Source organism: Seriola dumerili, unplaced genomic scaffold (genome assembly GCF_002260705.1).
Source record: "Seriola dumerili isolate Sdu_G_001 unplaced genomic scaffold, Sdu_1.0 BDQW01000138.1, whole genome shotgun sequence".
NCBI classification, from domain to species: domain Eukaryota; kingdom Metazoa; phylum Chordata; class Actinopteri; order Carangiformes; family Carangidae; genus Seriola; species Seriola dumerili.
Window position 1 is genome coordinate 2,856,134 of NW_019174393.1, and position 13,037 is coordinate 2,869,170.

At 42.5% G+C, this 13,037-nt stretch overlaps 1 protein-coding gene across 1 annotated transcript in view; it reads right to left on the reverse strand.

Moving 5' to 3' along the window:
- Nucleotides 1-7,307, reverse strand: part of igf1 (insulin like growth factor 1) — a 19,574-nt gene extending 12,267 nt beyond the window's left edge. The window contains exons 1-2 of the mRNA XM_022749759.1: nt 7,043-7,307; nt 5,497-5,656 (exon numbers count right to left, since the gene is read on the reverse strand). Coding sequence (XP_022605480.1) covers nt 5,497-5,656; nt 7,043-7,090 — 208 coding nt within the window. The 5' untranslated portion in view covers nt 7,091-7,307. The remainder of the gene's footprint in view (nt 1-5,496; nt 5,657-7,042) is intronic.
- Between the last annotated feature and the right edge of the window lie 5,730 nt (nt 7,308-13,037).

Sequence of the window (13,037 nt, forward strand, 5' to 3'; positions counted from 1 at the left end):
TATCCCTGTTCACCGTATCTATTTTTGTGCCAAACGTTGGCAGTAAAAGTGAGAACAAGTGATCAACAGTGTGCAGGATTCTTTGGTTTCTTCACAGCTGGAATGTGAAACGCAAAGACAATTTAAGAGACAAGGTGAAGAAGGTAAAGAAGAAAGAACGCCAAAAAAGTCCAGGATATCAACTATAAATCTTGGTGATCTCTCCACTCATGCAACCAGATATGTCCTCATTTTTCTTTGTAGAGGTCTGACATTATGTAATTGGATTAAACCGATGAAGAGTTTCAAAGGTAAAGTAGTGTTTAGGCCCCGAGTGTCCTCAAATCCCTCGTGTCTCAACTTCACCTAATGTACAGATCTAAATCTGGAGGATGCCTTTCTGTCCTCTTCGTGAGATGCCTCTTTGTTCCACTGAGCAGTAATTCACAGAAGGGTCGGAGGTTTTTACTTCAGGTCTTAATAGGAAAACGACACCTTTTTGCAGTGATGGAGAAGACACAGGAGGTCTTTCTTCAGATCTCAGCGCCTTCCGCTGTGTGTTCAAGTCCAGTGTAAAACTAGGGAGGGAGGGAAGGAGGGGGGGGATGGGGAGGGGGGGGTGTCCTTATCATCCTGTAATCCACATAATCCCCTGCTGCTGAGGGACAAGGCCTAGCTATGTGTGTGTTTGAGTGCGTGCATGTGTGCGTGCATGCATGTGACGTGCTGTTTACACATTCTACCTCTCTCTCCGGCTCTAGTGGCTTTGAATAAAATTGACAGGGATGAATATTGAAGAGGAAGTCTCATCAATGGCTGCTAAAAGCAATTTTCCTCCCCTTTCCTTTCCACCTTCAATTCACATGCCATAAGTACAAGCCAAAACACCTAAAAAAACAATTACCATGTTTCACATTTGGCTACTCTTTTTTTTATAAGAACTTCATGTACCAGCAGTTAAGTCTTGGCCAAAACTGTTGGATTATTCCATCTTGTTGTAATTCATGAGAGTTTGGGTATCATTCATTTTTCAGAAATCAACAGTAAGATTATATATTTCATGCTCACTCTAGAATAAGTGAGAATATTTCAGCATGAACTAAAAGTGACTTAGGACATGGAGCTACTTAGCACTTACACTTAAGCCAAAAAAACTCCCATAACAGATCTGATTCATGGAATGAACATCCCAGTGAAATCACCCCACGGTCCTGCCTGCTAAAGCATTACAAAGACAACTGAGGATTTCTAGGTCAGGCTAATAATTGGAAAAACTGACTAAGGTTGTGGATTTTTTTTTCTGTTTCTGAGACCGCAGTTTGTTTCATTACCTTAAAAAAAAAAAAAAAAAAAAAAAAAAAAAAGAATTTCCACCAACTAGTATTTAGCATTTCTGTCGGGGGTTGGAAATCTGCAGTCTTCAAATGCAAGTGTGCTACTTTACTGGTGACATGCGTAAGGTGGATTGGCAAAAGCACTCGCTGCACAGAAAGCCCACTGTCGTTGCAACACTGTCTTTGGACACATTATCAATCAGAGGGTTGCCAAGTTCAACATTACCAGACAGGAGGGGAAGAGTTCAGGGAAAGGAGCACGCCTCCTTTGGCCAGGCCGTTAACACTGCTGTGTCCTATAGACGACAGAACCCAAATGGATTCTCCAGATATTTTATGCAAACAGCCACTGGTACATGTGGCGACCGAAGGAGAGGAGGAGAAGAAAAAGGAATGACAGCGAGAATATGAGAGAGAAAGAGAAACCGAGGAAGACAGGGAACAGCATATTTTCCAAGGCACAGCACCCTGCTGCTCAAACCTCATCGTCTTTTCAGAAAAAGGATGGAGTGTTCGTGAAATACACCTCTTTTTCAACACAGGAAAATGTGGCATTGATAGATGGACGCTGTGCAGTTCAGTGACTGTTCAGTGTAAGGTAATGCGGGAAAGACAAATACGTTCCCCCTACCACAAAAGGGTCTGTTCCTGTTTAAGAAGTGTATCCTGCATCAGGATTCATGAGTTACATTGGCTTCTATTCAACACTTTCTCTCAAGATGAATATGGACAGTGGTGCTACACCTCTATAGCCTGGGAGAAACATTTATAAGTCTGTAGTATAAATCCGCTATCAGTAGCCAACACTTCGTCACATTCTCACATCATCCAATCTCTGGACACCCTCATACCTTGTCAAAATCTTAAACATTTCATCAGCTTTTGGCAACAGCTGGAGACACTTCCTGGGACCAATTCACAAACCTTCACACTGAGATAAACATTACCCAAGGATCTGCTAGTGAGTTTGACTTTTAAGAAAAAGGTTGATGAAAATCTGTTAATATCACCCTCTTTAAAATACAAGTCAAGTTAGTCTTGAAGAGTTGATTCTTCTATTGTATAGAACCTTTGACTGCATGCTGAAGCTACCCAGAACCAAAATAATGACTGATGACTGCGGACAAATTGAGTTTACAAACAAAAATTTAAGGTCTGCATTTACTAAAATGTAATATTTGATCATGCTGCCCATAATCTTCCACTGCCTCTCAGCCTAAATGAAGAGAACATGGCCATTTGTACAAGAGAAGTGCTGCAGCAGAGAGAATCCAAAGACCAAAAAGTCTTAACTGGCAGAAAACTGGCAATCGAGCAGGCTGTCATGACCACTTCACAGCATGTGGGTGTTGCCAGGAGCATCTGGACGAACAAGACTCGCAGCTTTGCAGCAGCTTGGTGGCTCTCCAACAGCTCTCTGGCAAATGCTGCACAAAAAAGGCCCGATGTAGAGAATGATGTTGACTGGTCCTGGAAAAGCTGCATGCAGGGGTGGAGGAATTTGGCAGAAGGGTGGGGAGCAGCAGCAAGGTGCATGGTGACCCAACTGCCAGAGAGAACGCTGATATTGGATGATTCTGCAAAAAATCTCATTACGTTTAAAGACATTTTTGGGCCTTTCTATTCGGACGATTTAAGATTATTTATGCGTACAATGCCTTACCTTAACCAACAATAGTGTTGTGTTATGTAATGTTATATGTCATGCAACTGAAACACCTGGTTAATCTTAGGGGAAGGGTTAGGGTTAGCTCTAATATTGGTGTGTGTGCCTGGAAACAACCTCTGCTATCACTTCCACACCTTTACTACAGCTACATATAGATTCTTTCTTAATTGGCACAAACAGTTGACACTGGGCTTGAACTGCGTGCCGCGAAATCATCCAATATAACTGTAACTCTTAGGCACACTGAGCTGTGCATGAACAAGATGTGAGTGTGCAGGCAACAAACCTAAGAGCTCAGAATTAGGTGCATATTAGATAATTCTGCACCACAGATAGAAATTTTCCATCCAATTTTCTATCTTTAACCATACCATACACTGTCATGCAAAGACATCATAGATAAATGTTGGTATTGGAGAAAACATCGTCATCAAATGTAATCCGAGGTTTTACAGAATCGTCCAGTGTCAGCGTTCTTGTCTGGCAATAGTGTTGGTCAGTCACAGCCGCTGCGATGCAACATCATGCCTCTCTGCTGATACAACTTTAAACAACCAATCAATATCTCTCATTTAGCTCAAGAGAACAGCGTTAGATCACAACTTCAGCTCTTTCGTTAAAGCATGTCACTGTTGCCACCATCGCCATGTGCTAAAACCTGCATCAGGTCACATATGCACAGGTGTCAACAACAAAAATTTGGATGATGAAAAGATGATGAAGACATTCACATTGTGTGCCAAGATCATTTATAACTTATTAACCAACATTTCTTTGGAAAAACAACAAATTGGCAGCGGCCTCTGTTTATGAATTAGCTCCAGATAAGAGTGCTGTCTGTGAACACTAACAATCTGTGGTCCAGGTTTCAGCCATGCTAGCAGGGAGGCTCCAGGGACGGAAAATGGATGGTTGGTTCACCGCTTTGGTTCAGACTCAAATATCTCAACAACTACTGGATGGATTACCATTGGTTCACACATTCATGTTCCTCAGAGGATGGATCTTAAAGATTTTGCTGATCGGATCCCCTGAGTCTTCCTCAAGCGCCACCCTGAGGTTTTGTGTGAAATGTCTCGACCAATATTAGATGGATTCAGATTAAATTTAAAACTATACCATATGTTAATTTTTTACTCCATTATCAGATCAAACATTTCCATTTGTCTAACACTTGTTTGTCCAGGTTTATGATCAACCACGAGCAAAACTATTGACATTCCCATCAACCTCTGCTTTACTTTCTGTTCAGTGCTAATTAGCAAATTTAGCTCCAAGGACTGCTGTTTGCAACACAGCACAGTCTAATTTGTTATTATCTCACTAATAAACTATACTTATACTGTTTGGGGTTTTAATGGCTTTACATTTTCATGACGATACACTGGCCACTACTGCATTATTCCCACTGCTGTACGGAGACTTGGATTCAAAGACTGGGCCCCTCCTGGCCCCTAATCCTCCATCAGTCACCAGGTTCTTGAGAAGGTGTATCTATGAACCATTCCAGGTTCAGGTTAAGGTGAAAGCAATCAATTACTGGAAAAGAGAGCGACTGCAAATGCACTATAGATGCTGCTGATTTCCAACAGAAATCTTATATCTTCTTCTTTCTGAAATTGGCAGCTGACAAAGTCTACCACATGTGGAAAATCTTTCATAACTTTGGGACTGAACCAGACCATTAATAATGGATTGTTATGTCAAAACTGCACAGGAGTCAGATGCATGATCAATTATTAGAAAAGCTTTAAAAAAAAAAAAAAGCATTGTATCTCCACCAAGGACATTTGGTGAAAAGTGTCTTAATTGATGGATGTCAGCCAAAGAAATGTGAATAATGAGGTTATAAACTTCAGCCGTGGAGTGTTGGAGCCAGATATACTGCTAATGTACGGTCACACTGTCCGTCTCTGACAGAAAGATCAGGATACATGTCCTGAGAAACACTGGCTGCCGGTGGAACATTGCACCTAACCTCGGTAGCTCCATATATCCTGTGCTGCTCTGGGCTGGGTTGTACCCTTAATGGAAAAATTTGAGATTTAAATCCTGGATTCTTGGTGGAGGGTTTTCTTTGGGTAGCTTTCCCTTCTCTGGTGGAAAAAAGAAAAAACTTCACGGCAACATTTAGTTTCTACCCCTCCTTTTTCTCAGAGATAGTCAGCCAAATTCCACTTAAAGCCCTTTGCCCGTGGGCAAAACTGTGATCTGCCACCAATAATATAGTTACTTATCTTTATTCTATATTTCATTTAGGTGTCCTGTTCAAAATCTGGGCTTCAGTCCACAAATGAGAGTGGAACACTGAAAGAAAAGGGATGAATGTGGACTTAGAGAGAAGATGTAACAGTGGAAGAGGAATGAATGAAGGAAGAAAGAGAACACTGATGCAAGGGAAAGTCAAGACAAGATGTCAAACTGGCTGCTTTTTTATTTATGAGCTCGCTGGAGGTGGAGAGCTCTGGGACAGATACAGCCAACCTTTATGAATAAATAAAAAGGTGCACTTACTGAAATAAAAGCCTCTCTCTCCACACACAAACTGCAGCGTGTCGACCAGCTCCGCCCCGCACAGGGTCTCTGGGCCCGCCCCTGTTGCCGTCGGAGTCAGGGTGAGGACACACAGCAGTAGTGAGAGGGTGTGGCTACAGGAGATACAGCACATCGCACTCTGCGCACAGGGAGAGAGGGGAGAGCTTTAACATTTTCACTGCTGTTCGAGGCAGAGCATCATCAAAGAGAGATTTACATTTAATCACAAATTCAAGCAAAAAACAAAAAAGAAGTCACTTTTAAAGTCTCTTTTCTTCACGCACTGCTGGCCGTTGAGCATTTCTGCTGTGACTCTGCATGTGGCTCAGCATCTTGCTCAACGGCACATCAGTAATAGCAGTTTTACACATTTTCCCACATAAGAATAAACCCAGTGAGCTTAAGGCTTCTTCTTCATCATCCAGTCTGTTTCCTCTGTAAAAGAGGAAAAGGGGGAAGAAAAGAGAAATAAAAGTGGCCGCTGCCACAGATGGTAAGTTTACAGGGTTTTGGAGGAAAACGTATTAAATTCAAACTTCCACTTGATGCCAGCGTCAAACAGTCAAACAGGAGGCTGACCGGCTCTGATGCTCCGGAGCGCCTGTGCGCAACCGAGCAGAGCGCGTCCAAATTGGAAACACACTTTCCTCCTTATCATCTGGCTACTCAGCGCCTGTGTATGACCTAATCAGCCAACAACAGTCCACATTAATCGGGGAAATTTAAAAACCTATCTTTAATGAGCAGCTGCTAACGAGGATTCAGCATTGCCCCCTGTGCCAAAACGCAGCTGTCAGCGCATTATTACGCACTAAACTAAACTCAAAGTGATTCAAAATTTAAAAAAGCAGAATAAAAGATGTTAGAAAAAAAAGCGCCAGGGATCTTTCCGATCCAAAATGTGAGATGGAAAACGGCTCTCCCGCCAAACCCAGCGGAGGAAGCAGAGTGGGCCAAATATACATAATAAAGAGAGTAAACACGGGACATTATCCATCTACATCACAACCCCAGCCGCACGGTCCCGACGCCCAGAAGTATTTCATGTTAAGCTCCCCTCTCTCTTCACCCCGCAGCATCAGGTTAGATATTTAGCTCTTAATAATGCAGACTCAGCAGTAATTACTTTGAAAGTTGCAGAGCTGCATTAGAGCTTTCTGGTGAAAAAGAGCGCAGGGCGCACAGAGACACCGAGGATGAAAAACCCATTCATCCGAGCAGAGAAAACTCATGCACAATGCATGTCAACATCTCCAAAAGAAAAGTCAATTAAAGCCAAATGGGGACATTCTGTCATTATCAGCACAGCATGCAGGACAGCTGCTTCAATAACTGAATAAAAAGGATAAAAATCAGAGTAAATCCTCATTAATCGTGCATTACAAAGCTGTAAAAATATAAATAAGCGATTAAAATCCCCTTTTATTATTTCAGTTTAAACTAGGTAAGGATGCTCTGTGCAAATAGTGAGCAAGTGAAGAACCAAGGTGAAATCTATAGTGTCAAAGGAAATCAGGTAAGTTACCTTGAAGACATCACATAAATGCCACTGAAAGGAAAGAGCGCTAGACATCCCCACGGGTCTCCGCAAGTCAAAGCCCGGCGAAAATGAACTTGTTTGAAGTCATTAAAAAACGGGGAGAAAAGAGGATGAGATGCGGGCAATGTCACATCTCAATATTCCGACTTTGTTCCATTGCGCAGGCTCGTTTTGGAGAAGTGAGATTTAGCGAACAGGAGACGGATTTAGAGAGAAAATCCCTCACATTTATCTACATTACACAGACATTTTCAACAGGAAACAGCTGGGGCAGCATTTGCCTCCTACTCGTCCTAAGTTATTCATTAAGGATTTTGGGCACATATTCAAATAACGTCATTTCTCTTTTTTTCTCAGAACGGGATTGAATTTTGATCTCTCTAAGACTTGGTTAGTAGTTCAGATCAAGATAGAAAAAGCGCCGCTGCCCCACCAGCAGCAGCTCAGCACTCATATAACACACCGTTTTATGCGCTGAAAGCTCATGGAGGAGAAGTTAAAGACAAGCTGGAGGTTATGATATGACTGTTGGTTGTTGTGCGTAATTTGGCACTGCGTAATCCAGCAGCCAGTCTATCCAAAGTCTGACCTGATCAAGGGTAAAATAAATCATTAAAAACACTTTTCCACTTAGTCAACAGTGTGCTACTAACACGAATATCTAATAAAAAAGCTTAATAAAAAGATGAATACACGTGCAATGGAGTCAATGTGGAAGAAAAACTTATTGTGAAACAAAGCTAGAGATAACCAGAGAGACACACTGAAGGTCCTTCTTTCTAAACTCTTTGCCTCTGTGCAGGATTTGCTGCTTTTCTGCACACTGTCACTGTGATTTGTTGTAATAAATCAGTCAGTGCTGTTGGTTTCCTCGACTCATTCTCAGTCAATACAAGCAGGTTTGTCTGCAAATGACATCTGATGCTTCTGTGAACTGAGAGGCTGATGTGAAAAAAAGACTGGAAAAACAAAAACACATGGGGATTCATGGTGAAGAAGACATTACTTCATATTTTTCATATTTCATATTTCAGCCACCACTTTTGGAGCACACTACAGAGTGTGTGTCCAAAGTGTGTTCGCACTGTGACACAGGGGGGAGAAAAAAAAAAAAAAAAAAAGCAGCAATGACAGAGCAAAGCTTCACACGAGGCGAGGGCTTAAAGAGAGTTTTCAGCCAGGACGGGATATCAACACTGATCCAGTCACTAAACATGAGATCAGTGCTGTGACCCAATCATAAAACGGGACAGCAGCGCGCATCCCAGCATGCTCGGCCAGAGTGTGTAAGTGCATCACAAGCGAGGACGCATCCAAAGGGGACCGAGGGCTAGAGACACGCAACAGTTAGGGTTGTTGGGGTAAAGTGGGTCAAAAAACAAGCACTATCAAATGTCCCCATATGACACGGACGCCACTGAATCACACTCGTGGTACAGAGGCTGCAGGGCCCACTCCTATCTTAACTTAACTGAAATTTGTGGTTCCCAACATGAGCATCGGGACCCACGAAGGGGTCGCGAGTTAAAATCGGAAAGGTCACAAGACAGAGGCCACGGAAAATTAAGTTTATGGTTTGCTTATTTCTGATGCACAAAATTTGTTTATTTATTTGCTTAATTTTTGTAAAAATACTGGATTAATTTCAGTTACAACCTGAGGAAAGTTGAGAACCACTGAGCTAAATGACTAACGCTGCCTAATCTCGTGGTTTTACATTAGAGCGAGAACAATTAGTCGGTTAAACGATTAGTCGATCAACAGAAAAATTTACGTCGCAATCCGTCGTAATCCGCAACACCTCCGGTTGCCACGGTAACAGCAAGTGCAGCCTAATACGACAGCAAACACTTGTTGAGCAGCTGCTTTGTCAAAAATATGATAGAAAAGCAACTTGTGTATGAGTTTGCAGTGCAGCCAAAAAATTCACCATGTTTAAATAAAGACTTGCATTTAACAACATATCTGCATTCAAAAGAACCGGCTCTTTGGTTTCATTAATAGTTTTTCACGGCTTTCCAAAGACGTCTACCTTCAGGTTTTACTGCCACGCATGCAGGTCCTTGACCTCAATCTGTGACCCGACTTATCGTCTTCTCAGGACTGCTGCTGGGAGACGAGATGTGCACCGGACCACGTCTCCGTTCGCCTCCCCTGGTGGACTGCGTCACTGCCAGGAGCTGCTGATACAACGCGGAATATGATGATGATGCTCCTCTGATTAGAGGGACAAAGCTGCTTTCAGACGGGAGGATGACCTTGTTAGCGTCAGATCAGGGACGTGGCTGGTCACTGACGCCTATAAGCCTCTCTGTCAGTAGCTGATCTTAGATGTGAAATTATCTCATCTTTCACTGCCTCTTGACATAAAAGCTCCCACAATGTAGCGTGTAAATGCTTCATCACAGATTTTCCTGTTATCACTGTAGCTGTGGTCTGGCAGTGTTCATATTGATGAAGGGCTTGTGCAGTACATCTGCTGATGCAGTAGTAGGAAGAAGAAAGGGGCAGATGCGGGGGGGTGGTGGTGGGGGGTGCGAGCGTAGGTGGCGGGGGGTGGGGTGAGGCGTGGCGGGGTGGGGGGGGGGGGGCTGACCTTCCCTTGTTCGCGGTCTCTAATGCCCAATGCTCTGAACTGTCTTGGTGCCAGGTTTCTCTCCCTCTCTCCCTCCCTCGCTCTGACTCGCTTTTCTCTTCGGTCTTCTCTTCTTTTGAGCCCCCCACCACCATCACCCATCTCCCCTCCCCCAACAACCCCCCCCCCCACACACACACACACAGCCTTGTCTAAGGAGACGTCCGCCCCAGTGAACTCATTGACCAGGGAAAGGCTTGTTTTCACTCCCTTCTGGTGTAGGAAGGAGAAAGTGTTCGCTGCAAAAAATGTCCATCTCTGCAAGTCATTCTGATCAGGAGAGAATCTCAGAGTCACACATATTCTTTATCAGGAAGTGTTTAAAATACATATCATATGGATAGTTTCACTTATTTGCAATGCATTCCCACTTTTTAAAGGTTTTCTTTCTTGAGTTTAGTGTTATTTTATAACTGGATTCGTGATCTGCCTTATTTAAACACAGTTATACTTACAAAAGACTATTATTGCAACAAATCTGGCAACAAGCAGAGTTGTATCACCCCATCTGGAACAACCTTCACATGTTAACAAAAAGCAAGACAAATTAAAGACTTGCAGAGATGGACACTTTTTGCAGCGTTAACAGCATCCCGTCTGGTCTCTCCTGCCAAACAAATGTCCAAGTCAGACGGATACACAGATACAGACAGCGGTGCAGAATGCAAATGAATGCAAGTGGATGAAAGTGAGAGGACGGAGGAATAATTAGAGTGGAAGAAAAACGAGATAAAGCTTTTGGTTTTTGCAAGAAAAAAAAAAAAAAAAAAAGCCCGCGTGAACACCACAGCGGCGAGGGAGGATGGAGGGCTGTGTGTGGGGATTGCAGGGCTGGTACCCAAGATGGGAGGGAATGTGTGAGGCTGGGGATATGTCTGGGCACACACACAGGTTCACTTGAGGAAACACACACATGCAAGCGCACACACATACACACACTTGATTAGGAGAGCAATCCTCCTCTATTCTCTTGATTAGTCTGAGGGTTTTCCAGCTCAGTGGGTTCTCTGTGTTATATTCCCTCCTCTATCCACTGACTAAAACAAAAAAGCTTTGCAAAAACAATGAAAGTGGGGTATCTATTGCAAGTGATTGTAGGGGTAATTTGTGATTTTTTTTTTTTTTTTTTTTTAAATGTGTGTATTACTTTCCCAAGCTTGGTGGTTATGCAGGGTAATGTGTGTGGCACTGTTGTCCATGCATTCAGAGCAGATATTGTTATCAAAGCCCTGTGCTGTGCCATACGCTGTTCATATGGAAGAAATAAAGGTTCGTCATGGAGCAAACGCAAGAAATGGGGCGCTTGTTTTGATACGCTATGTTTCCGTAGTAACACGCAGGGGTCACAGTATTTTGGCAAAAAGGTCAGGAAATTCCGTGGTGCCTGTTGATGATCAAAACCTACTTTTTCAAAAATATCTCTGGTACAGTTTAACTGTTTGTGATCGCTGAGGAACATGTTGGATGTGGCAGGGTATCACATCAGTTACAGGAAACTAAACCTTGAGGTTGAACGACAGATACATGAAAACAATAGACACACATCCTGGTTGTGATTTACTGTATGTTTTGTTGTTACCAGTCTATTCGGCTAATTTGATTGTGACTTGGTCTGTGTAGCTGAACATTGAACATTCATTTAAATCTAAACAATGCTTGCAAAAAAAACCCCCACTGCACACTACCTGCTCTACACTAGACAGACACAGTTAGCTGCTAGCTGGTGAACATAGTTTCACATTAAGCAGCTGAAAAGTTACATATTTCCATCAGGAGTTGGTGGAGACCAAAACAAAGCTAAAACAAGAGGGAATATTGGACTTATATTCACCAGGTGGACACAAACACAACTAAAAGTGTATGCTAATGTTGCTCCATAAACAGGCAACTATTTGGGCAATAGCCAACACTGACCATAAAACTTCTTCCACTGCTCCTGAAGATTTTGCGATTGCTACAAAGCTAATGTTAGCATTAACAGCTGTTCACTTACCAGTCCAGAAGAAATGCTGCCAGTTGAGCATCAAACTTCATTACTTTACTCGCCAAGAGCTGTTTCCAGTGGTTCCTATTTTCCATTTCTCTTTCTCTTCTTTTCTTCTACCGAAGCTACCATGCTAACCAGCTAGCTCGCGCCCAGCTGGATTGTTTAGTCACTTAATTAATATCACAGGAGCGGGAGCCATGTTGACCCGAACATCAGCACGGCTGTGCGGCCTCGTACCGCGTGATATTGCTTTTATACAAAAGTTATACCAGCGCCTTTTTACTTAAATAAGCAACAACAGATTATGATTTGTTTGTTTATTTTATAATTTATTTGGCTACGACAACACAAATACTTCCGCCACTGGACTGGCATTTAACTGTTGCTAAGCAACACGTAAACATTGTCCTGACCTGCACAGTGCACACTAGCTTGCTAATTGGCTGCACATCACCTCAGGTCTGAAGTCTCCAGGCTTCTTCCCTTCATCCTCTTCTGACGACCATACATTCATTTAATTCAAATGATATATCTCTGGAAATATTTTCATCTTTGCAAAGTTTGTTAGAACCTAAGGTAGATAACGACCGTTAATGTAACGCTAATTAAGTCAATAAAACACCTGTAAAGCGGAGTGATACAAGTAAGTTAAATGTCCCAGTGCTGTTATACTTTATATCAGCACTCATGGAATGACTCTCGTCCAATCAAAGTACTTGTTCGGGAACTAACTGTTGTATATTTTCTGATAGTGAGTCACTGTCTTTGCCCTGAGCTATGTTAGCTAGTTGCTGTTGGTAGCTTCATATTTACCTTACAAACATGAGAGTGGTATCAATATTCGCATTGTCTAACGTCTGACAAAGCGCCACAGCCAAAATGTCAAACTATTTTAAGACAAAAACGGGTCTAGCTATCACTTAAGTGTGGAGATGAACTGTGATTTCCTTTATTTGTTTTCTTTTCAAACTGTTTAATTTGAAGGACTTTTAAAGGCCTGAATGCATCCTGTACTTCAAAATAAAGTAGCAAAAAACTTTTGTGCAACAGAATGGATTTTCTGTTTTATATTTTCAATCTTGTGACCTCTCAGATTGAGGTTGGCATCACAGAGCCCCAAAGAGGCCACGTCAACTGCAGGTGCATTGGTCATATAAGTCCTGGAATATCAGGGCAACATATGGCACAAACTATAACATGAACACTCCAGTGACTGTGTTTTCAATGGTGACTTAGGTCCAGTTTCATGGAGTTTTTCCATTATTCTGTCTACCCCCCTTGTACGTGTGACACCACAATAATCTCAAGACTTGTTTGAGCGTGCAAGCATTCCATCTGCTACAAAATTCAGGAATGTT